A 27,369-nucleotide genomic window follows, 5' to 3' on the forward strand; every position below is an offset into this window, starting at 1 on the left:
CCTTGCTTTAGGTTGGTAATACAGTACTGTGATTGCTTGGTAAAACCATCCTGTAAATCCCATGTTCTCCAGTAAACAAAATAAATATTCCCACTGTACCTGGTCGAATGCCTTTTCAGCATCTAAACTAACCACTAAAGCAGGGTCACCCCTCTCTGTACAGGCCACCATTGCCAGCAGTAATCTTCACACATTTTGTATGGCCTGGCGGCATCTTAAGAAGCCCACCTATTCCTGCCCTATCAGTGTCGGCAAATATTCTGCTAATCGTTCTGCTAATATTTTCGCTAACAATTTAATTTCTACATTTAGTAGTGATATTGGCCTATATGCATCTGCACTATCAGGTGGCCTTCCCGGTTTTGGGATTAATGTGATCACAGCTGCATTTGCATATTTTGGGAAGTGTTCAGCTTCTATTATTATTATTACATTTAGTATTCTAGTAATTACTCCCTCATAGTATTCTAGTAACGCGGCTAATGCCTCCAGGGGTAGCATTTTTTTTAAGGTGCACAAAATAATATTTATTGAAGGTGTCAGGTAGGGGTCCTATTACATTCATAGTTGGGGAAGGAAAGTAAACATAAAGCTAGTCCTTAAAGTGTCCTTTTGAGACCTGCATTACCATCTTTCAATATACAGTGCTGGGTTCTAGTCTAGGTTCCCAGAGTTACAAGCACAGTCTTAGCAGTTAGTATGAGTCAGCCTATGTCTGGTCGGGTCAAAAAGATCAAATTGTACGTTCTAAAGTTGAGCTTGGCCTACCTGCTGTCGCGGCTGGTTTTCACAAATATGTGGTGGAGGTATATGCAGTTGAGCATCGCTGCTTCCCTCTGGATCTCCTTAACCTGATTCTGTCCTGAGCTTTTATACCTCCTAGTTCCTGTTTCCCTGGCCCCACCCCTCCTGTGTCACTTCCCCCTTGGGTGAGACTATGGTCCTTAAGATGGTTCTGACACAATGAGGGAGAATCCTTAAGGGGAAGTGGCAGCATCCTATAGAATCCCTCACACATTGAATCCTGCAACCTGTTAGATTCTAGGAAGTTGACTATCATAAGTACATAAGTATTGCCATAATGCGAAAGACCAAAGGTCCATCTAGCCCAGCATCCTGTTTCCAACAGTGGCCAATCCAGGTCACAAATACCTGGCAAGATCCCCAAAAAGTACAAAACATTCTATACTGCTTATCCCAGAAATAGTGGATTTTCTCCAAGTCCACGGGGGTAGCATTTTTATAATATTCCCCAGTGTACCCATCTGGACTGGGGGCCGACCTGACTTTTAGTGTCTTAATCACTTTTTGCATTTCAAATATAGTCAGAGCTCAGTCCCTCAGCCACTGCTGCCGACAACTTCAGCAAGCCAGATTTTTCCAGATATTCACTTATTTGGCTTTTACCCCTTGTGGCTTCCTTGGAGTATAAACCTGAAAAATATTCTGTTAATATTTGCCCAATTTTCTCCCTGGAGTTGGTAAGTACCCCCTGCCTGTCTTTTAGAACCGTCACTACCCTTGAACCTCCCCACTTTTTAATTACTTGTGCTAAGAGGGAACCGGTCTTATTCCCAAATCTCTGCAATTTGTATTTGTAATATAGAGAGGACCTAGTCTCACGTTCCTGCAATAAAGTGTTTAAGGTTATCTGTATCATCTTCATTTCTTCTAATGTTGTTGAGGTTGGTCTGTGCATGTGTGTGCACCATGCTCTTTGAAACTTTTTCCAAATTTATAATACTAGCTAGCCTACGTTTTTCTCCTTAAGCTGCAATATGAGATAATGTCACCCCTCATTACTGCTTTAGATGCAGACCAAAATAGTATGAGTTGTGCATGTTCCCTATTATTAATTGAGTAGTCCTCCCATTTACTCTTTACGTACGTTTGAAATTGTGTGTCAGTGTATAAATATGCTGGGAATCTCCACCCGGCCCCCCCCCCCCACCACCACCACATCAGCAGGAGTTTCTAGGTCAATCCAAATTAATGCATGATCTGAGACCTGTTCAGGTCTCACCTTCGCCAAGCGGACCAAAGAAAACATGGATCGTTCTACCATGCACCCTTGATCTATGGGTATATTCACGTTCTCCTGGATGCAGGACTCTCCATGGATCTAGTAAGCTTAATGTTTTTTGAAATGTTGTAAATTCTTTAAATCTAGCCCCTAAATAATGTGGGGAGGTCCTGTTTGTTGTATCTATCGACGGGTCCACTACCAAATTGAAGTCTCCTAATATTATCATTTTTGCCTTCCTATGCTGCAAACAGCTACTGGCCAGTGAGTTAAAAAAACCCCCGGTATATATCCATTTGGGCCATAGAGACCTACCAATAAAAACTCTACTCCCTGCAGCCATATATGCAAAGTTATATATCTGCCCTGCCCCCTTGTGCCACTAGCGTAGCTTTGTATGGCAGCCCTTTCTTAAATATTATTGCCAACCCCCCTTTTTTCTTTTGTACGGGCACTGCGTGACATTCCCCCACCCACGATCTTTGTAGCTTAGCGTGTTCTGTGTCACTCAACCTTGTTTCTTGTAGACATACAATGTCTGCCTTATGCCTTTTTAGGCCTGCAAGATCTTTGCACGTTTCATTGGGGAGCTAATGCCCCCCACATTCCAAGATATTATTCTAGCTGGCATATCTTTTTCACATATGTCCCGTTCTCTAGCCCACTGGCACACGCTACTCTTGCTATACTTTCCGCTATTTGACTTGTGAGGGAAAATCGTATTCTTCACTCTCTAATTACTCTCTCCAGCCCTCTGTTATCATATATATAAATTCCCTGTGCTAATCCCTGATTCCAAGAGACCAAGTCAAAGGCTTTCTCAGCATCATAACTCAATGCCAAGGCCTCTAGCCCATGCAGATTACAATACTCCCAAGGTGATAAACTTTTCCTGACAGAATGTTTGGCCCAAACAAAAGCCTATCTAATCTTTGTGGATAGGACGGTCAATATAGTACTAAGCCGCAGGGCCAAAGGTTTAGCTAAGATTTTATAATCAACATTTAATAATTGGATTAGTCCAGTGGTTCCCAAACCTGGTCCATGAGGCACCCTAGCCAGTCAGGTTTTCAGGATATCCACAATGGGGTGCCTCCAGGACCAGGTTTGGGAACCACTGGATTAGTCTATAAGAAGTAACATAATTATGAGCTTTGACTGGCTTGGGAATAAGAGTAATCAACACATAATTAGCCTTTTGTGGAAAGACTCCTGTTTGCAGTACTTGATCAATAAAGGATTCCAACACGGGAGCCACCTGAGGTTCCAACAAATGATAAAATTCTCAGGAGTAACCTTCAGGGCCTGCAGACTTATTCAGGGCCAATGAGCGAATCACTGCCTGTGTTTTTCCATCAGTAATAGGAGCATTAAGCAGAGCCAACTCCACCTCAGTAAGTCTAGGCAATCCCAAAGCATCTAGCTCAGACCAAAGAGGAGCAGTACCAGGCTGTGGGGCTGATTACAGTTGCTGAAAAAGATGCCTAAAAGAGTGAGCCATGGCCATAGGGTCAGTGCACAGATTGTCTTCACCATCAAAAATTGAATTTATCATATTTGAGCCTAACCAAGGATGCACGTGAAGTTTGTACTTATAACAAGTGTGGGTCCACTTACACTTGCTCGTGTAATTTGGCATTTAATGCAGCTTGCACCACCAGAAAGCTAGATTTTTGTGTAAAGTAGGTAGGATTACCTATATATTTTCTATGCTCTCGAGCCAGATCTTTGCTCAGACTCAAAATAGTTGATTAAGTTCTCTGCGCTGCCACATTACAGAGGCAATAACATCACCATTCTACACTGCTTTAGCAGTTTGCCAATAGAGGAGTGGGCTACCTGGTGTATAGCATTATAATGACAAAATGCTTCCAGGTTATGCAAGAGATACTTCTGAAAAGCATGGTCACCATATAAATATCTAGGAAAAGTCCAGCGAGGTGTAAACATTTCTGCCCTCTGTATCTCTATCCAGACCATAGAATGATCAGAAATTATAGGTTCCTCAATCTCGGCCTTTAAAACTCAAGCAAACCAAGATGTTGTGACAAAAATAGAATCTAATCTAGAGGCCGCATTATGGAAGAGATTCTCTATATGGCACCTAAAAAATTGGCGCGGAAATTAGTGCCGACTAAGTGTATTCTATAATTGGCACCTAGATTTAGGCACCAATTATAGAATACACTTAGTTGATATTTCAGTGCCTAAATTTGCATGCATCCATTTACATCAACTAAAACATGGTGTAAATCCCAGAGCATAGATTTAGGTACACTGGGCCATATTCTGTAACTAGGCGCCTAAATTTCAGAAAGCCCTCAAAACACCCATTTCTCCACCCATAACCAAGCCCATTTTTGCTTGCACACGTTAGAAGTTTGACGCACATCATTACAGAATACACTTAGCGAGTTGTGTGCTTAAATTCTATTCAGTGCCAATTAGTGCTCATTATCAGTATTTTTAATTTTTTCCCTTTATTTAGTGTTTCACATTGAATCCTAGAAGAACAGATGCTTTAATGAGACATGGGATATACTATTTTGAAAATTCAAACTGGAATATGGCAATCTCTGATTTCACAGCTGTGATTCAACAGAACCCCAACCATGGACAAGCCAGGTAACCATCTTATGTTTGTTTATTTATTTATTTATTTGTTCCATTTGCACCCCACATTTTCCCACCTATTTGCAGGCTCAATGTGGCTTATATAGTACTGTCAAAGGCGTTTGCCCAGTCGGTGGATAATAAATACAAAGTTGTATAGTGATCGTATATGAGATATAAGTGGAGGGTCGAAATGGATGAAGATTGCGTGTTGTCCTGTTCGATCATAGTCATGCTGTGTTGGTAGGTGAAGAGGGTTACGTGGGGTCGTTGGGGTACGCCTTTTTGAAGAGGTTGGTTTTTAGTGATTTCCTGAAGTTCAAGTGGTCCCAGACGACTCACTGACTCCTGGAACCCACACACGAGGGAGAGAGAGAGCGAGCTCCTATAACAACAAAGAGGGGAAGCACAGCCCTACTAAACAACACACCGAAAGAGACAGGGACACAGGCCACACAGAACACAAAGGGTTACTCACTGCCCATGGGGAGAGAAATCCTTCAAACCAACAAACAATGGAGATAACGCTCTCACTCAGCCCAGAGCCCCGGAGGCTGAACAACACAAACACAGATCCCTGTCAGAACCCAGAGCACGTTCTAAGAGAAAACTGTCCGGCTTTCCAGTTACCACCAAGTGTAAGTAACGCCAAAGCAGAGGGACTCGTCAGCTGCAGGCTAAAGTACTATCCCCTGACGTCAGCCCAACCCTGGCAGCCAATCAGAAGAGACGTCCCCCCTCCTCCTCAGCCAAACCGGCAGAATAATAACATCACCCCCCCCCCCCTTCAATGGCCCCCCCTACCCCGGCCACAAGGTTTAGGTTTGTGAGGGAAAAGGCGATGGAACCGTCTGACTGAGACTGGCGCATGGACATGAGCAGCGTCCTCCCAGGAGTTGTCCGTCGATCCATATCCCTTCCATGCAATGAGATACTGGAGATGTCCCTGGGAGCGCCTTGCATCCAAGACATCCCGGACTTCATATTCCCCTTGGGAGGCAGAGACGGCTGGCCTAGCAGGCAAAGCGGGCAAGGTACCTTTTCTCAGAATCACGGGCTTCAGCAAAGACACATGGAAGGTGTTATGTACCTGCAATGTAGGTGGTAACTTGAGCTGATAACAGACCCGAATCACTTGCCTCACAATAGGATACGGACCCACAAATCGAGGTGCAAAGCGGGATGAGGGGATCTTCAGACGAAGATTATGCGTGGACAACCACACCAAGTCGCCAGGCTGGAAGCGCGGTTCCACTCTGCGATACCTATCTGCTTGGCACTTCATCCGAGCGGAGGTCACTCGCAGCGCTTTCTGAACTGACGACCAAATTGCTTGGAGCGACGTCACCACGTCGGCTGCTGCTGGGACATCCATGTTGGTTTTCAAGGGGGATGGTATCCGCGGATGTCTGCCATTTACGATGTAAAAGGGCGAAGCGCCCGTGGCCAAGCTCACTCGGTTGTTATGAGCGAATTCTGCCCAGGGCAGCAGCTGACTCCAGTCGTCGTGGTGCACATCGACATACATCCGCAGGTACTGCTTCAAGCATTGGTTAACGCGTTCTGTTTGGCCATTGGATTGTGGGTGATATCCCGATGAAAAGTTCAGCTTTACCTCAAGGGCCCGATTCAGGGCTCGCCAGAACTTCTAGACAAACTGTACTCCTCGATCGGAGGTAATAGATTCCAGCAAACCATGGAGATGAAAAATAGCGCTGATAAAATACTGTGCCAGCTTCACTGCCGAAGGAAAGGTAGGCATGGGTACGAAGTGGGCCATTTTAGGGAACCGGTCCACCACTACCCAGACAACTGTATGCCCTTCAGAATTAGGCAGATCCGTAACAAAGTCCATGGCAATGTGGGTCCACGGTCTCTCAGGTACCGGTAAAGGCATCAGCAACCCCTGGGGTCTCCGACGGTCGGTTTTATGCTGGTCGCACTCAGGACACGCGGCCACAAACTCCTGCACATCCCGATCAAGTGAAGGCCACCAATACTGCTGGGAGATGAACCGCTTGGTTCCCAGGATCCCGGGATGTCCTGCCATTCGAGAGGCATGCCCCCATTGGAGCGTCCTTTCTCTCAGCCGGGATGGCACAAAAGTCATACCCACAGGTACTGCTAGTGTCATCGTGGGCACAATGACCGCGGGTTTAATTACAAACTGCAGGGGTTCTTCCTCCAGGTCAGCCTCCATGCACTTGGAGAGGGCGTCCGCCTTGGTGTTCTTCTCCGCTGGACGGTAGGTCAGAATGAAATCAAAGCGGGAGAAGAATAGTGCCCACCAGGCCTGGCGAGGATTCAGCCTTCTCGCTTCTCGTAAATAAGTCAGGTTTTTATGGTCTGTGAACACCGTGAAGGGCTCCTGTGCGAGCTCTTCGGGTTAGCCCCTCCAAACTGCTGACCCGCACAACGTTCACTGGCCCGCTCCCTGAACCGAATGTCCACCTGGGTGCAGAGACGGATGAGGTCATCCAGATCTGAGGGCAGCTCCCGACCTGTGAGTTCGTCCTTAATGTTGGCCGCAACCCCATGCCAAAACACCGCAGTAAGGCTTGGATTAGCCCACCCTAGCTCTGCGACCAGGGTCCGAAATTGGATGGCATACTCACCTAGAGAGAGTCGCCCCTCATGTAGGTTCAACAGCTGAGTCGCCGCCGAGGAGGGCTTCCCGGGTTCCTCAAAGATGAGCCGAAATTGCTTCAGAAACTTGGCCAAGTTATCTAGGAGGGGATCCTTCTTCTCCCATAAAGGAGAGGCCCAGGCCAGAGTGGGTCCCGCCAGTAGGGAGATGATATATGCCACCTTCGCCCTATCCGACGGAAAATCTCGGGCCTGTAACTCGAAAACAATTTGGCACTGATTGAGGAAGCCCCGGCAGGTCTTACTATCGCCCTCGTACCGCGGAGGCTGGGCCACCTGAATACCGCTGCCACATGCGAGGGAGCCTGGCGGGGTGCGAGCCGATGGGCCCTCCGCAGCCCCATTGCCGGTCAGCGAGTCCACCCGCTGACTCAGCGTATTCACGACTCCCGATACGTTGTAGCTGAGCATGCAGTTGCTGGAGCAACTGCATGGGAGATGGTTCAGTCGAGCTCATGGCTTTGGCGTTCTGTAATCCGTTGGGTTGGTCGTGAGCCCTTGGGCCCTGGCCGAGGCCAGCAGGGCGCCGACCCAGGCCAAGGGGAGACCGACCCACCACCACACACCCCAGCTACCCAATGCCCCTAAGCTACCCCTCCCCGCAGTCCCTCAGGTAGAAGGGAAATAGGCATACAGGCGGGCCTCGTGGCCGAACCGGAACCCACGCACACAGAGCCACTCGTGTGGGCCTCACGGCTGAATGGGAACCCAGACACACACAGGGAAGGGTGAAAGAACCCAGAGGGCCCCCCGGGACCCCAAAATGCCCGACACGCGCTGAACACCAGCAATAGGGCAGAGGGAGAAACAAAAAGAACCAGAGCGGGCCATGCCCAGCCAGGGGACTAGCGCAGGACAGGGAACTAACACAGCAGCCCCCAAAAGGGTAGGAAGCCCCCCCCAGGCAGAACCCAGAGGAACCAGACTCAAAAAGGGAAGCAGGAAGCCTAAGCCTTACTCCCACAGCATATAGAGGCAGAGATACAGCACACAAAGGGTTAAGCTTGCAGGGCCAGCACACGAGGGAGAGAGAGAGCGAGCTCCTATAACAACAAAGAAAGCTCCCCGCAGAGGGGAAGCACAGCCCTACTAAACAACACACCGAAAGAGACAGGGACACAGGCCACACAGAACACAAAGGGTTACTCACTGCCCATGGGGAGAGAAATCCTTCAAACCAACAAACAATGGAGATAACGCTCTCACTCAGCCCAGAGCCCCGGAGGCTGAACAATGCAAACACAGATCCCTGTCAGAACCCAGAGCACGTTCTAAGAGAAAACTATCCGGCTTTCCAGTTACCACCAAGTGTAAGTAACGCCAAAGCAGAGGGACTCGTCAGCTGCAGGCTAAAGTACTATCCCCTGACGTCAGCCCAACCCTGGCAGCCAATCAGAAGAGACGTCCCCCCTCCTCCTCAGCCAAACCGGCAGAATAATAACATCACCCCCCCCCCTTCAATGGCCCCCCCTACCCCGGCCACGAGGTTTAGGTTTGTGAGGGAAAAGGCGATGGAACCGTCTGACTGAGACTGGCGCATGGACATGAGCAGCGTCCTCCCAGGAGTTGTCCGTCGATCCATATCCCTTCCATGCAATGAGATACTGGAGATGTCCCCGGGAGCGCCTTGCATCCAAGACATCCCGGACTTCATATTCCCCTTGGGAGGCAGAGACGGCTGGCCTAGCAGGCAAAGCGGGCAAAGTACCTTTTCTCAGAATCACGGGCTTCAGCAAAGACACATGGAAGGTGTTATGTACCTGCAATGTAGGTGGTAACTTGAGCTGATAACAGACCCGAATCACTTGCCTCACAATAGGATACGGACCCACAAATCGAGGTGCAAAGCGGGATGAGGGGATCTTCAGACGAAGATTACGCGTGGACAACCACACCAAGTCGCCAGGCTGGAAGCGCGGTTCCACTCTGCGATACCTATCTGCTTGGCACTTCATCCGAGCGGAGGTCACTCGCAGCGCTTTCTGAACTGACGACCAAATTGCTTGGAGCGACGTCACCACGTCGGCTGCTGCTGGGACATCCATGTTGGTTTTCAAGGGGGATGGTATCCGCGGATGTCTGCCATTTACGATGTAAAAGGGCGAAGCGCCCGTGGCCAAGCTCACTCGGTTGTTATGAGCGAATTCTGCCCAGGGCAGCAGCTGACTCCAGTCGTCGTGGTGCACATTGACATACATCCGCAGGTACTGCTTCAAGCATTGGTTAACGCGTTCTGTTTGGCCATTGGATTGTGGGTGATATCCCGATGAAAAGTTCAGCTTTATCTCAAGGGCCCGATTCTCGCCAGAACTTCGAGACAAACTGTACTCCTCGATCGGAGGTAATAGATTCCAGCAAACCATGGAGATGAAAAATAGCGCTGATAAAATACTGTGCCAGCTTCACTGCCGAAGGAAAGGTAGGCATGGGTACGAAGTGGGCCATTTTAGGGAACCGGTCCACCACTACCCAGACAACTGTATGCCCTTCAGAATTAGGCAGATCCGTAACAAAGTCCATGGCAATGTGGGTCCACGGTCTCTCAGGTACCGGTAAAGGCATCAGCAACCCCTGGGGTCTCCGACGGTCAGCTTTATGCTGGTCGCACTCAGGACACGCGGCCACAAACTCCTGCACATCCCGATCAAGTGAAGGCCACCAATACTGCTGGGAGATGAACCGCTTGGTTCCCAGGATCCCGGGATGTCCTGCCATTCGAGAGGCATGCCCCCATTGGAGCGTCCTTTCTCTCAGCCGGGATGGCACAAAAGTCATACCCACAGGTACTGCTAGTGTCATCGTGGGCACAATGACCGCGGGTTTAATTACAAACTGCAGGGGTTCTTCCTCCAGGTCAGCCTCCATGCACTTGGAGAGGGCGTCCACCTTGGTGTTCTTCTCCGCTGGATGGTAGATCAGAATGAAATCAAAGCGGGAGAAGAATAGTGCCCACCAGGCCTGGCGAGGATTCAGCCTTCTCGCTTCTCGTAAATAAGTCAGGTTTTTATGGTCCGTGAACACCGTGAAGGGCTCCTGTGCGAGCTCTTCGGGTTAGCCCCTCCAAACTGCTGACCCGCACAACGTTCACTGGCCCGCTCCCTGAACCGAATGTCCACCTGGGTGCAGAGACGGATGAGGTAATCCAGATCTGAGGGCAGCTCCCGACCTGTGAGTTCATCCTTAATGTTGGCCGCAACCCCATGCCAAAACACCGCAGTAAGGCTTGGATTAGCCCACCCTAGCTCTGCGGCCAGGGTCCGAAATTGGATGGCGTACTCACCCAGAGAGAGTCGCCCCTCATGTAGGTTCAACAGCTGAGTCGCCGCCGAGGAGGGCTTCCCGGGTTCCTCAAAGATGAGCCGAAATTGCTTCAGAAACTTGGCCAAGTTATCTAGGAGGGGATCCTTCTTCTCCCATAAAGGAGAGGCCCAGGCCAGAGTGGGTCCCGCCAGTAGGGAGATGATATATGCCACCTTCGCCCTATCCGACGGAAAATCTCGGGCCTGTAACTCGAAAACAATTTGGCACTGATTGAGGAAGCCCCGGCAGGTCTTACTATCGCCCTCGTACCGCGGAGGCTGGGCCACCTGAATACCGCTGCCACATGCGAGGGAGCCTGGCGGGGTGCGAGCCGACGGGCCCTCCGCAGCCCCATTGCCGGTCAGCGAGTCCACCCGCTGACTCAGCGTATTCACGACTCCCAATACCTGTTGTAGCTGAGCATGCAGTTGCTGGAGCAACTGCATGGGAGATGGTTCGGTCGAGCTCATGGCTTTGGCGTTCTGTAATCCGTTGGGTTGGTCGTGAGCCCTTGGGCCCTGGCCGAGGCCAGCAGGGCGCCGACCCAGGCCAAGGGGAGACTGACCCACTACCACACACCCCAGCTACCCAATGCCCCTAAGCTACCCCTCCCCGCAGTCCCTCAGGAAGAAGGGATAGGCATACAGGCGTGCCTCGCGGCCGAACTGGAACCCAAGCACAGAGAGCCACTCATGCGGGCCTCACGGCCGAACAGGAACCCAGACACACACAGGGAGGGGTGAAAGAACCTCAGCACAGGAACCGCCAGAGTACAAACATAGTGAAGCCAATTTGTCACAGCAACCCACCTAGTGGAAAGCTTAAAGTGAAGAGTAAAGAGAAAAGGATTAAATAGGGCAAATAGAAAATAAAAGGATAAAAAGAGAGAAAAGAACCAGAAAGGAAAAGGAAGGAGGAAAAAAAAAAAATTATAGGAGAAGCGAAAACTTGCCATGAATTGGCCTTTGATTCTCTTCTTAGCCCTCCTGAGCTTCATGCTGGGCAACCTACCTGAGGACCCTGGCACTAATCAGATACCAATCGTATGCAGCACACGTAGAAAACCTAGAATGTAGAAACCATAGATGGACGCACATCTCATTTGTCCACATTGTTCACTCCAACAGACTGAAAGAACATCTGCCCCACTGTTCTACAAGGGAATCCGATTTTGAAAGATCTTCAACTCACTCTTCCTAGTATTAGGGAACGCACTTCCCCTGGCCACAAGAACAGAGACCAACTACCTTAGTTTCTGGAAGAGGTTAAAAACCTAGCTGTTTCCAAAGCTTACCACATAACAAAAACTATCACACCATGTCCCAGAAAGACTATAGGACTAAGCAAATGCCATACTTCTACCACACCTTCTAACATCGCTTAATATGAAATTCAACCAACAAGATTCTAAACAACCAATGTTCTACCTATAACTTTAATCCTAACCTAGACCCAATTATAAAGTAAACCTCACTGAACCCTGAATAGTAGCCACAGTATGAATTGAACCCAGTTAAAAAAAAAAGATTGAAAAGCTGGTCTCACAATCTACTTGCAAAACAATAAAGAACCACGTCATATTGATACATCATGAAGAAGGTTCATTTCAAACTACTGTATTCAGGAACACGTTTGTACAAGAGCTGTCACCCTCCTCCACTCAAAAAAAGGCATCCCTCTTCTCAATTTCTTCGCTATCATACAACTTGTTCTGAGCAATCTGATTTTGTTAAACAATCGAGAAATTTACAACAGCGTTTACTCAACAGAGGATATCCTACAAAGACCTGCTTTTAAGAGAGCAAAGTTTGTGAATCGTGATCTCCTTTTCACAGCAAGGATTGAAGGTCCTAAGTGAACGGATCCCTACATGTGTCCTGAAATATTCTCCTTACATAAAGTTGATTGTAAGGATCTTGAAGAAGCATTCGAATGTGCTTGTTTTGGGTGAACCATTTTGGAACAAAATCCTAAGAATAGCTTATGCATGTGACCATAATTTAAAGGAGCTTCTGTGTCCAGCGGATATTAACCTTCAATGTGTTCAAACCATAGGTGGACACAGAAAGTGTAACTCCTGTGGGATTTGTGAAGTGACTCTAGAAATGAGAGAATTTATTGTCCATCCTGTAACTCAACAGCATTACAGGTTGAAACATCAGACCACTTTTGTAGTTTATGCGATTGTCCATGTCCAAAAATGTATATTGGACAGACAACATGTCCTTTTAAGATCCGCATGGGGGAACGCAAAATCTGTTTAAAATGGAACTGAGTGGAGGAACCCATCATTCAACACTGCATTAATGAGCAACATGAGTTTAGAGATCTGAAATTCTTTGTATTGGGTTGAGTTCCCGATAATTTTTCAAATGGAAATAGAAAATCTTTGCTTTTTCAAACTGAAGACGATGACTACTACTACTACTTATCAATTCTATAGCGCTACTAGAGGAGCCAAGCGGTTTGAGCGCTAAGTTTGAGTGGCAACATTTTTTTAAAATAGTTTTTACGGACTTTTATGATTATGCCAGCAAAAGTATGTTAAACTGTAATTTTTTGATATCTTTTGAGCACCCCATTTCTTTAGACCCGCCAAGATGATGATGTTACCGTGTTAAAAGTGGAAGTTCTGATTCGGCAGCTATGTTTGTGGAGCAGAAGTATGCGAGCATTTTGCTGCTATAACTGTCATTTTAAACTTTCAAGTATTATTCATGTTTTTGGGAACACTTTTTGAGCTTTAAATCATGTTATTGCAGGTCTTTTGGTCCCTTTAACCCTGAAGCAGCTTTCTATGAAAACGCTGGCCACTGTCGGTTGGACCCTGCTCTATGCAGTTTAAGATAATTGGACAATTAAGGAGATTTAAGAATGGATTGAATCTAGAAGTTTAATAATTTAATTAAAAAAGACTAATTAAAAAAAAGAAGACTAGTTACTAGGAGAGATTCTTATGCTTGTGAGGATCCCTATTTAGAGTCTGTGAGAACATTTGTAGTTCCGGACTAGCATCTGAGACTTCCTCTCCATTTAACTTTTTACTAATTGAACCCAGTTCCCCAAGTTCTCGCCAGATGCACTATCCATTAGGCTACTTCTCCACTCCTACCCGTGAGAGTGCCAGCAGAGCACCAAATGCTATTCTGTAATGGTGCATGTTGAGTGGCATTTTGTGTAATGCAAGGGAAGCATGAGCATGGGTGGGAACATGGGTAGAGCTCTTGCTTAAGCATGTCACTTAAAGGGTACTGTAAGTTACATGTCCTTGCCACATTTTTGCAACCACAGTTAGACTTGCCAAAGACCTGACATAACTGCAGATGTTTAAATATGGCAAAGATGCACTTTCTTTACAATATTCTTTGTGTGGTGCTTGTAAGTGGCAGCACTGCCCATGCCCATGTGAATGCCCCCTTTTTATTTACATGCTAAGCCACTTCCACTCGCATTATAGACTAGCAGTTAGCTGCTTTACTACTACTTACGCATGTATATATACCTACCCTCAAAAGTGAAGGTAATCTGTTCATTTACAGGCTCAGGATGTGCATAACGGTAGGTGTCCTGTTAAAGAATTGCCCTTTCCTTTGGAAACCTACATTATTTTTTTTTCTTCTCAGGACATATCGAGGAAGAGCTTATCTTAATCAGTCCTTTTTTAAAAGAGCAGTTGAGGATCTTTGTGCTGCAATACATTTGGAACCCCTTAATTGGACAGCTTTCTATTACCGAGGGTGCCTACTGCGAAAGTCCTACCCATTCAGAGCTCTACAGGATCTCTCTGTTTCTGGTATGCTTATCTAATAAAGGTGATCTTTAAAATGTAATCTTTTATTACAGTAAATACAATTGGGTGAGATGGATATTGTCGCCCCCTGATGGTGGAAAGCTTTGAGGTCCTGTTGGGATGGTCCAGTGATAGGGAAAAGTGGAACTGGATGACTAGGAGGCAGATTCCCATTTATACTGGGAGGGTCACACAGCTCTTAGGTTGCTCTTTAAACACAAATCTCTATTAAAAATATTAGAGGTCCTTTTACTAAGCTGTGTAAGCGTTTGCGTGCACCCAACGTGTGCCAAAATGGACTTACCGCCCGACTACCGCATGGCTCTTGCGGTAATTTCAGTTTTGGTGCGCATCCGCTAGGTGGTTCTGAAAATATTTTTTATTTTCTGACTTGTGTAACGGACACGTGTCAAGTGGCATTTGGCGCGTAGATCATTACCGTCCTGTTACCGCGTGAGTCTTTACCACTAGGTCAATGGCTGGCGGTAAGGTCTCAGACCCAAAATGGACAAGCGACAATTTTTATTTTGCCGCACGTCCATTTTCGGCAAAAAAAGGCCTTTTTTACAGGCATGCTAAACAATGGATCGGTGCGTGCCCAAAACCCATGCCAAACTACTGCTAGCCATTTTTTAGTTTGCCTTTGTAAAAGGACCCCTTAATGCAGCAACAGTTCATGGAGAAAGCCAGGACTGGAAAACTAGGTTATCAAACACAACCCATATAATCTGAGCTCTCAGTGGCTTCCTGGTGGCAGTTTTGGCTACTGGTTCAAGGCTTTGTTGTTGAGCTCATTAGATTATTATTATGTTATTTACCTAGGCTGTTCTCAAGTCCTAATGCGTAAGTTATAGACAATTCAAAATACTGCGCTAAGGTTGATATTTTCTTTAAAATGTTCTGATCATTTGTCAGAGTATTATTTTAAAGTTCACTGGTTGCCAGTAGCTGCAAGGGTCATGTTCAAATGATCTTGTTTGATGTATAAGGTTTCTTATGGTCTAGCTCCAGTTTATCTGATTCGATGTTTTAGTTTGTCAAACTCTGTTTATGCTTCTAGGTCTTATAAATTTATTTTCCTTTCCATCAGTGAAGGGTAAAGTTTGAAAGAAATATATAGATATTCTGCTTTCTTATCAGGCAGCCAAGGGGTACTTTTACTAAGCCGCGTGATTTCATTTTTGGCGTGCATCCGATACACGCATCTGAAAAATAATTTTTATTTTTGGATGCATGTATCGTACGCGTGCCAAGTGGCATTTGATGTGTGTAGGTCATTACCTTCCGGTTACCACATGAGACTTTACCGCTAGGTCAGTGGCTGGTGGTAAGGTCTCAGACCCAAAATGGACATGCACCAATTTTGATTTTGCCGCACTTCTATTTTTGGCAAAAATTTTAAAAAGGCCTTTTTTACAGGCGCGATGAAAACTGGATTGGCGCGCACCCAAAACCCACGCCTACACTACTGCAAGCCATTTTTCAGCGCACCTTAGTAAAAGGACCCCTACATTAGGCAGAGAAGTTTCCCTTTTGATAATTCAGGAGTCGAATTATATACATTTTCGATGATTGCTTAAATCTTATTTATTTAGGAACTATGAAAGGAGATGAATGTATTAGACTTTTTGATTAATTACTTTTGTTACTGTATTTCCTTGGATTTCCATTCTCTTTATGTGTAATCTTCACTGAACTGCAAGGTATTGCAGGCTATAAGAATAAAATGTTAGGTTATTTCCACATCCCCCCCCCCCCCAAAAAAAAAAAAACCCAGGCTCTTAAGGTGACAGTAACACCCACAGTTATAACAATTCCCAAACACCCTACCCTAAATTCTTTGACTTTCAAGATCAGTAATCCTGAGGTATGACTTTGGGGCTTAAGTCCTATATGCAGCACAAAAAATTCAAAACAAACAAAAGTTTAAAACATAATAAATATTTAATGAGAACTTAAGTAAATAACAAAAAAAATAGAAATTTGGTAGGAGGGGGTTGAGTCAATGATTACATGTTGGCACAGCAGGGCAGTACACCCTAATATAGAGTGCAAACAGTAGTTGATGCCCGGGTGTATATATGAGACCTAAAAATTTCCCCCTCAGATCAAATTATTGATTGTATTGTAACAATCGATAGTGAACTTCTGACTATCTTAGATTTCAAGCTATCCCAGAAATAAGCAGTGGATTTTCCCCAAGTCCATTTTAATAATAGTCTAAGAACTTTTCCTTTAGGAAGCCGTCCAAACCTCTTTTAAAACCTGCTAAACTAACTGCCTTTACCACATTCTCTGGCAACGAATTCCAGAGTTTAATTACACGTTGAGTGAAGAAACATTTTCTATGATTTGTTTTCAATTTACTATTCTGTAGCTTCATGGAATGCCCCCTAGTCCTAGTATTTTTGCAGTTTTTGCACTTATAAGTATAAATATGCTGCTTACATATAGAAGTACTACTACTTACACGTACAAAGCCCTGAGTGATACTGCTCTTTTTCTTAATGTGTTTTTTGTAAAATGATAGTTTCTGCTGTACATGCCACCAAATATATATATATTTTTCCATGGCCTTATATGCGTTTCACAAAAGGCTCTGTGTTCATTGAGCCATTTGTAAAATATCTTGCAGATTGTATGTGTGTATGGAGGGGGGATTGTGATTGTGGGATGGGGGTTTGTGATCAGGGATGGGTGGATGTCACCACAGCCCCTTTAAGTTCTGGCCTGGGGGCATTGGTCTGTGGCTTTGTAGTCCAATTCTCCAGGGCCACTAGAATAATGCTGCTTGTGAGGTGGCTTGCAAGCAGAGTTATTCAGTTACCATAGGAGTCAGCAATCTGTGTAATTGAGACACTGCAAAATTTTGACTCCCATGATAAATCAGATGCAGTAAAAGCATGCCTTTTACTACTCCTTGATAACTTCCTGCTTAAGCATTTTACAATAAATACAAGATTAAACAAGGAAGGGAATAATGCAAATTACAAGGTCAGCAGATGAGGGAACCTTGATCACATATCTCTAATTTTAAATGAGATTTAATACATAAAAGGAAAGTTGGTAAGAAAAAAAGCAGTGCCTGAAAACAACTCCCTGAGTGTCAGAAGGTGGAACATGGCTAAGTTCAAGAGGGAAATGTCTTCCCCAAGTTGTAGAGCTTCAGTTGAGATTTAAATTTCTGGAATGAGGTTTCTAACCTGAGATCAAGATGCCAGAACACTAAAATAAGAATGTCTAGTGACCTCTAGCCAGATTTTCTGGTGTAGCAGTTCCTCTAAGCTAAGTGGGAGTCCTCCAACTGTATTGCTGCCAATAGGGGATGGTGCTTCAACATTGTTCTACGGAGTCCTACAAAACTTATCTGTCCCTTACTATTGAAAATGTGATGGTAAAACATCACCCCTCATTGGCAGAACTGTAGCTGAAGGACTCTCCCTCAGCTTAGAGAGAACAGTGCTGGCAAGGGGGGACTACAAGGCTGTTATGCTGAGAGCACCAGAGTGAGTGGGAAGGTATGTAAGGGGAAATCAAACCGACCACAAATTCAGGCAAACAAAATGAGCAGAACAGATGAAAAAAAATCCAAACAGAAGTTTATTAATGGTTCATGTGTTAAATTTGCCCCGACACGAGCAGTGTTTCGCCCATGGACTGCGTCAGGGGCTACAACCAAAAATACATATACATTACAAAAAAATATAAAATATAGCAATAAAATGAATATGAGCATATGCAAATAATGAAAATGCAAATCATACATAAAATCAAGTAAAACAATTAAAATTATGACATGCAGCTTTGATACTCATAAAACAATGCTCAGGCAGCATATACTTTAATCTCAACAAACATATATAAAAAATGACACTGTGAATACCAGATACAACTCAAACCGGACACATCCAAACATGGTGTATAGCAAAAATCAGCACCAAGATAAAACTAGAAACAAGAAAAACCACAGTTAATCATTGGAAGCACATTCCAAACCAGAAGATGGCAGCAAAAGATCAGAAAATTGATAAAGTATGGTTCTTACCCACATAAACCACAGGATAGCAGCATCATTCAGGCAGCGTCTTCATAGAGCAAAATGTTCTCACTAATACTCCCACTTATACAGCGCTTTAAGGTTAAAGGTCACAAAATCTAAACAAAACTTCCATACCATTTAAATATATTACGTACTCTAATAAAAAAAAAAATATATATATATATATCATCACACTATATTTTATATTTAAAAATGTACTAAAAATGGTAAAATAAAATAAACACCCAATGCAGCACATTGCTGCATGATGCACAGCATTGAGCGAAGCGCGAACATTTTAAAATGCCAATATTGTGCATAATAAATCAAAAAAACTAAAAACATGAGTAACACGCCACAAGCATGCACAATTTCAAAAGTTTAAATTAAGATTTAGACAATTTAATAAATTGGAAACTTGGTCCACTAATTCAGGCAGACTGGAACAAAAAAAACCAGTGGGTTATGATCAGAATTTTGAACAGGATCCAGTAGGACATGGGTAACCAGTGCTCCTCCCTCTGTAGTGGGGTAACATGATTGAATCTTTTTATACTCAAGAGCAACTTAAGTGCGGCATTCTGAACCGTTTGCACTCTCCTAATGTGAGAGGATTTCAAGTTCTGATACAATAAATTACAGTAGCTATAAGAATACATGTGGCTCTTTTAATTATTTAAAAGAGACTTAGGAAAACATATTTGCTTCAGGGCAAAAAGGGTTGGCTTCACCACAGAAGAAATACAGGATTCAAAGTGCAAACAATTATCCAGAGTAACTCCTAGGAATTTTACTGACTCTTTCATCTAGATCTGCACCTACCAATATTCAGGACATAAAGGGAGGGGGGATAATACACCAGGAAAAATGATAGCCTCAGTTTTCCTGAGATTTTATTTGAGTTCATTCTCATCTAACCAGTCTGCAATTCTCTCTAATGTAGTTGAAATATTAATAATAACTTTATTGATACAAGATTCCATAATAATTAGTAACTAGATATCAGGCTTATGCTGTTTTTGAATCATTGATCTTTACATTTAAGATTATGTACAGCATGGCTTCTGAATATATAATTTCTTTTAAATATTTCAGATAGATCTAGCTGAGTGGTTCATCAAAATAAGTCAATTCCTATCAAGATTAGATAGGAGATACACTATAAGGGCAGTTCTGTATTTATACGCATGTTACACACCCTAAAGGTTTCAAAACTTTACACTTGCATGCATATATTCACATCTATCCACATAAGTGCTAGTAAGGCACCTAAGAACTATTCTCCAAATGCTCGTTTACCCCCAAATGCTATATATGGTGTCTTATGTTGTGCAGCTAATTGGCCGCTTGGCCAAATTATGCTCACAACTTAATTGATTAGCCAATCAGATCTGATAGTTGGTACATAACAACCAATTAGTGCTGAATTAACATGCACAGCTTTCTAGGCATATTCTATAACGTGGTGCATGTAAATTCTAATGCACAGTGGTGAAAAGGGGGCATGGCCATGGGCGTGAAATGGGTGGGTTGTGGGTATTTCAACAAACTATGCGCATTATTATAGAATACATCCGATCTGCACCTAAGTTAGGCGCAGGTATTTAGGCTTGGTTTTAGGAGGTCTAAATGGGTGCACCTAAATTTTAGTCACAAGAATGGCGCATGAGAGTATTCTATAATCTACACGCAACTTGAGGCATAGTTTATAGAATCACGCTAACCATGTGGTTTTACTGCGCCGTTTTTTAAGGCACCATGTATAGAATTCCCCTTTAACTTACAGAGTGGGTAGTTGCAAGGGGGGAACAGGTACAGAGGGGTTGAGCATGGGTGGGACATAAGCAGGGCTCCCACTTAAGCATGTAACTTACAGAATATTGTATGTTATGCATGTCTCTGCCACATTTAGGCACGCACAGTTATACCAGCTCTAGGGATGGATGTCTAAATGTTAGGTGCACCAATACCAGGTTACACTTGTATTCTATAATGGACCCTAGCTTCCTAGGTTCCATTATAGAATAGGCACCTACAGTGTGGCATATAGGCACTTTTAAATTGCTGTGTCCAGTTATAGAATTGGGTCTACCCCTATCTGCCATTTAAGGGGAAGTTATCAACCTGGGCTACCATTAAGATGAGTTGGAGTGGAGGAGTAGCCTAGTGGTTAAGTGCAGCAGACTTTGGAACTGGGTTCGATTCCCACTGCAGCTCCTTGTGACTGTGGGCAAGTCACTTAACCCTCCATTGCCCCAGATTCAAAATAAGTACCTATATACATGTAAACCGCTTTGAATGTAGTTGCAAAATACCACAGAAAGGCTGTATATCAAGTCCCATTTCCCTTTCCCTTCCTCTTAACCTGGCTTATTATTAACTAAGTCTCATTGCATAAAATGGGACTGGTGCTAAAATAGCACAAGTTAGCGGTAAAATAAACAATCTTAATAGTAGCCCATATTGATGATTTCACCCCTTTAGAAGGTTACTAAAGAATTCTGTATTTCAGACATTCTTATTGAATAAAACTTAGTATGTCAAGTTTTCTAGTTGTTTGACGTTAGAAAGTTTGTTTATTTTATTATCAGTGATTTATCATTTATTCATGAAATTTTAAGGAATTATGATTTGAATATTTTAATTATTATTGGGTTGGCCCAAATAATTTATGCTTTAGGGTTATGTTTAGATAACTTTTATTTTGCGGTGTTTTTGTAAATTTTATTTAATGTATATATTGATATGTATTACATGTTGTAATTTTTGTATTTGATATTTTTTTGTGAATTGTATTTAATGGTTTTCATTTGTAGTCCACTTAGAACTTAATGTTTGGAGTAGACTAGAAATGCTGAAATTAAATTTAATATCATAGGTATATATAAAATATGCGAAACCTAAAGCTTGAAAACAATGTCAGGGGGCAAGGAATGTGTTGAATTGCATGGGGCCTAGAATTGAGCCTTGAGGGATGCCACAGTTGAGATTCCAAGGGGATGGAAGAGAGTGAAGCCAGTGAACATACAGCAGTTATGATTAAAACTAGGCAAATGTGTTATCCAAAATTCCCAGTGTCATGAGTCCTTTGAAGAAGGTCAAAGGCTGCAGATAAATCTAGAGAAAGAAGAAGAACCTCTCTGCCAAAATCCAAATTGACTCAAAGTCTAATAGTCCAACAAGAGTTTGCTCAATACAATGCTTAGAATGTGAAAACCGGTCTCTCTCAGGTGTGGGCTATTGATTTTATCTAAGAGGTCATACACTGGAGAGCAACAGACTTTTCTGTGACCTTTAAAATGAAGGGAAGGGATGATAGAGGATGGTAATTTAAGGCTTCAGAGGAATAAGACCTGGAAATTTTAAAGCAAGCCCCTGACATTCATTGCTATTTAACTGGTCAGCAGTGGCTGCTGACCACTTAAATAGAGTTTAACTGGCTAACTGTAAAAATTTAGTGGGAGATAACCAGCTAGCTCCACTTAATATTCATAGTTAGTGCATAGCGGCATAGCCAGTTAGCGCCGATACTCAACGCTGGGTTTAGCGGTTAAATAGGACTGCATAAATAGCAGTCGTATCTTTAACCGCTAGGAACTTAACCTGAATGTTGTCTTAACCGGTTACGTTCCAGCGGCTAAAAATCAAACCAGAAATTCAATGCCAGGTTCTGGGTTCAGCACCAACACTGGGCTTTAACTGTGTTGCCTGCCACTGGCTGAATATCAACCTCACAGTTTATGGTAACCTGCTCCTATTCAGAAGTGCCAGGCCATTCTTAAGTTCAATATTTGTATTAAGTAGAGGAGTGTGGTAGCCGTGTTAGTCCACTCTTAAGGTTATCAATAGAAATCAAACAAAATAAAACATGGAAAAGAAAATAAGATGATACCTTTTTTTATTGGACATAACTTAAGACATTTCTTGATTAGCTTTTGAAGGTTGCCTTCAATACATACCATCCTACAATCAGATTCAAAATTGACTACTCCCCAGAAAAAGTCAAATTTTTGGACACCACGGTCTCAATCAGTGATGGCATACAAACATCTATATACAAGAAACCCACAGACAGATGCAGCTACCTCCACAACTCCAGCTTCCATCCTTCACATACAAAAAGATCCATCATTTACAGCCAAGCCACAAGATACCACCGTATCTGCTCTGACCCAGGGGACAGAGACAGACACCTTAAAAGCCTGACTGCATCCTTCAAACAGAAAGGCTACAACCCCAAAATAATCTCCAAGAATATTGCCTTCTCCCTCAAAACACCCAGGGAGAATCTGCTACAGTACAAGGAGAAAAAATCAACAGACAGAATCCCCCTTGTAGTGACATACAATCCAGAGCTGGAAAAACTGAGGAAAATCATAAGAAATCTACAACCTATACTCCAGGAGGATGAATTACTGAAAGGGCACACTTCCCTGTAATTTATCCAGTTGCAAACTATGCCAAAATATTTCATAGGACCCCAAAGTCATCCACAAAGGAAAGATATTCAACATAAAGGGATCTTTCACTTGCTCATCTTCCAATGTGGTATATATCATTCAGTGTAAAAAATGTAACGAAGGATGCTATATTGGAGAAACGGGCCAGATGCTTAAGACAAGATTCAATTTACATAGACATCACATGAACAATACTTGTGCCAATAGGGTTCCCACACCTGTTGGTCAGCATTTTACAGGACCAGGACACTGTACCAGTGACTTCACAGTGAGAATCCTGAAAGGTAACTTTAAAACCATACAAGAACGTAAGACCTTTGAAGTCAGAATGATGGAATATTTTAACACCCAACAGAAAGGACTTAACAAGGATCTGGGGTTCCTAGCCCATTATAAACCATAAAGCTGTATGTCTCTGTTGATTACCCCACCCCTCACCTATCCACACCCATCCTGTTAGAATATCAATGATATGCTTTGATGTCCCCATGCATACCTCCTACCCACCCCCATCCTCCCACCCTGTCAGACTGTCATAGTAATGCTTGAATGTTTTCACTTATATACACTTTCAGCTAGCACATTTGCTTATTTCCGATCTGACGAAGAAGGGCAACCTTCGAAAGCTAATCAAGAAATGTATTAAGTTATGTCCAATAAAAAAAGGTATCATCTTATTTTCTTTTCCATGTTTTATTTTGTTTGATTTTTATTGATAATATTTGTATTGAAATTGCAACAGTGGAGGCATAGCCTAATGGTTAATGCAGCGGGCTTTGATCCTGGCAACCTGGGTTCAATTCCCACTACAGCTCCTTTTGACCTTGGGCAAGTCACTTACCCCTCCATTGCCCCAGGTTCAAAACTTAGATTGTGAGCCCCCTAGGGACAGAGAAAGTACCTGCATATAATGTGTACAGTGCTGCATACATTTAGTTGCTCAATAGAAATGATTAGTAGTAGTAGTAACAGTAGAAAGGGTAAATGGGGAAAGGAAAGTAATATAACAATATGAATAAGAATCATAGAATACAGCATTGTCATGAAATAACAACTAAAGATATAAAACAATGTAACCTTACAAGGAGGAAACAGGTTCGTAAGTCAATTCAATTAAAATAGGAAAAATACAAAATGGTCAAATTGTTTGCAAAAAAGAATTTATAGAAGACCAAAGCTGAGATACAGCACTTGAGAAGACTTTCAGGCTTATTTTCGAAAGAGAAGGGCGCCCGTCTTTCGACACAAATCGGGAGATGGGCGTCCTTCTCCCAGGGTCGCCCAAATTGGCATAATTGAAAGCCGATTTTGGGCGTCCTCAACTGCTTTCCATCTTGGGGACGGCCAAAGTTCACAGGGGCGTGTTGGAAGCACAGCAAAGGCGGGACTGGGGCGTTCCTAACACATGGGCATCCTTAACCCATAATGGAAAAAAGAAAGGGCGTCCCTGACGAGCACTTGGGCGACTTTACTTGGTCCTTTTTTTGTTACGACTAAGCCTCAAAAAGGTGCCCGAACTGACCAGATGACCTCCCCTTACTCCCTCAGTGGTTACTAATGGTGTACAGTTGTGGGGAGTGGGATTTGGGGGCTCAGCACACAAGGTAAGGGAGCTATGCACCTGGGAGCAATTTTTGAAGTCCACTGCAGTGCCCGCTAGGGTGCCCGGTTGGTGTCTTGGCATGTCAGGGGGACCAGTGCACTACGACTACTGGCTCCTCCCACAACCAAATGGCTTGGATTTGGTCATTTCTAAGATGGGCGTCCTCGGTTTCCATTATCACTGAAAATCATCTCTAAGGACGACCATCTCTAAGGTCGACCTAAATTTTGCGGCTTGGGCGTCCCCGACCGTATTATTGAAATGACAGATGGACGCCCATCTTGTTTTGATAATACAGGTTTCCCCGCCCCTTCACCGGGACGTTCTGTGAGGACGTCCTCAGGAAAGCTTGGGCGCCCCTTTCGATTATGCCCCTCCATGTCTCAGAATCGCAAAGAGGTTATTATTTTTCCAATTTTTGAGAATGTGTTGAATACCAATTGCGATAAGAATGTCAATCAAATTTGGTTTGCAAGTGGAGGATCCAAAACAAGGATGTAGAAAACAAAGAAGCACAATATCATAAAGAAACAGTAACAATACATTTAGTTATTAGCTTGATTGTGTGCCATGTCTGAATCCAAAAAGAAAAAATTAAAGGACATTCAAAAATCATGTGCCGCATATAACCTGGAGAAGAGTGACAGTGCCAGCAGAGATTATCTTGTTTGAGTTTGTCCCTCCACATTTTCCTGGGAGTTCAAAAGGCGTTATGCCAGTCCATTCTTAAGACTGCCAGCAATATCATTATGCAAGTATGGCAATAGTGGCCCATGAAGCTCCAAGAGCTGTGTTTGGTTTCACAGAAGAAACCATTTTTTCCACAGCCAAAAATTGTGAAAGGTTAAGACTAGAAAAATTACTGCATTTTCATGTCTAGGCTGATAAGCATCAGAAGACCAAACAGGTTCAATGTCTCATGGGTCAGTCTGCAAAGCAATGGTACAGTGGCACTTGCACAGTGGTTCAGGGGAGGGAGCTTTGGATGTTAGTAATCTTTCCCACAAATGCAGAAGGAAACTGATCTTAGTTAAATCAAACCACTTAGGGCTTCAGGCTTAAGGCGCCTGAAAATTTGCTTGGAATAAATTTCTGCCTAAGCGTGTTCTATAAGCTGTGCCTAAATTTAGACGCGCTAGATAAAATACGCTTAGTTGTCATCCTAGTGCCTAGAACTACATGCATCCATTTACATTAAGGAAAATGTGGAGTAAATACTGGCATGTAGATTTAAGCACAGAAGGGCGTATTCTATAACAGTGCTCATAAATTTTGAAACACTAATGAAATGCCCATTTCCCCTTCTATAACCACGCCCCTTTTTTGCTCTTCACATTAGTATTTAGGCGCTGTGAATTACAGAATAGTCAGCAAGTTATGTGCGTAAATTCTAATTATTGCCAATTAGTGCTTATAATTGCTTAAGTGCTGTTATCAACGCTGATTAGCTTATTAAGCCAATTAAGTTAGCGCATTGTTATAGAATATGCTGGGATTTGGGCGTGGAATGCTAGGTGATATACATGGAGGGGCATAATCGAACGCGAACGCCTGTCTCCATGGGCGTCTATGTCCGAAAACAGGTACGTGAAGAGGAGGGACAGACTGTATTTTCAAAAAAAATGGACGTTTTTTTTTTTAATTTCGAAAATACGGTTTGTACGGACCAAATGACATGGATTTGTTCGTTTCTGAGCTGGGCATTTTTTTTTTTTTTAGCGATAGTGGAAACAAACTGGCTAGCTAAAAAACGTCCTAATCCGAGCCATTTGGTCGTGGGAGGGGCAGGATTCGTAGTACACTGGCCCCCCTGACATGCCAGGACACCAACTGGGCACCCTAGAGGTCAGTGCGGTGAACTTCAGAAACAGCTCCCACATGCATAGCTCCCTTACCACGGGTGCTGAGCCCCAACCCCCTCCCCCAAAACCCACTACCCACAAATGTACAACACTACCATAGCTCTTTTTTTTAAATTCTTTTATTTATGATTTTCAATATACATTTATGAATATTCATACATTTATGCAATTTAGAAAATAACAAATGAAGATATATAATATAATTGTTGACTTTAAATTTAAATATTTGTCCACAAAATAGATCCAAGAACAAAGAATATATAATATAAAGGAAATTAAAGAAATTAATATACATCGAGTGGAAGGAAAAAAAAATCATGCACAATTCGACATAGCGTATGCTACCAAGAGAATCAACCTTGTTCTTTACTAGAAATAAATTGAACTAAGTTCTTTGGGTCCAAAAATATATAACTCGATGAATTCATGGAGATCACACACTTGCATGGACATTTGAGGAGAAAAGTTGCTCCTAATCGGGCAACTCTCTCTTTTAACATTAGAAATTCCTTTGTCCTTCTCTGAGTGTCTTTGGAAATATCCGGAAAAATCTGTATTTTGGCACCCAGGAACTCTGAATTTAAGTGGCGGAAATACAAACAAAATATACTGTTCCGATCATGTTCAAGTGCAAATGAAACAATCATTGTGGTTCTATCAGTAATAGTTTCAATTGAGTTCTTCAGAAAAGCAGTTAAATTTAACTCACGTTGCGTATTTACTGGCAATTTTCTTAAGGTAGTTATATATTGGGCATTAGTAATAGGTGGAAGAGCTTTAGGGGATAAGCCCAAAACTTCTTTGAAATATTTATTCAGCATATCCCTACCAGAAATAAGAGGAGATTTAGGGAAATTCAAGAAACGCAAGTTGTTTCTCCTGGTTTTATTTTCTAGATACTCAAGTTTCCGTGACTGAACATTATTAGTTTTTACCGTATCTGAAGAAAATTGTTTGATGGATTTAATTTCAGTCTGCAAAAGTTCCACTTTAGTATTTTGTTCTACAGCCTTTTCGGTAATTAGTTGTTGTG

The 27,369-nt window shown here is 43.3% G+C and overlaps 1 protein-coding gene across 1 annotated transcript in view; it reads left to right on the forward strand.

The window, feature by feature from the left end:
• Nucleotides 1–27,369, forward strand: part of TTC6 (tetratricopeptide repeat domain 6) — a 258,723-nt gene that overhangs the window by 138,688 nt on the left and 92,666 nt on the right. The window contains exons 19-20 of the mRNA XM_030213691.1: nucleotides 4,512–4,648; nucleotides 14,206–14,375. Coding sequence (XP_030069551.1) covers nucleotides 4,512–4,648; nucleotides 14,206–14,375 — 307 coding nt within the window. The remainder of the gene's footprint in view (nucleotides 1–4,511; nucleotides 4,649–14,205; nucleotides 14,376–27,369) is intronic.

Source organism: Microcaecilia unicolor, chromosome 9, assembly GCF_901765095.1.
Source record: "Microcaecilia unicolor chromosome 9, aMicUni1.1, whole genome shotgun sequence".
In the NCBI taxonomy this organism is placed as follows: Eukaryota; Metazoa; Chordata; class Amphibia; order Gymnophiona; family Siphonopidae; genus Microcaecilia; species Microcaecilia unicolor.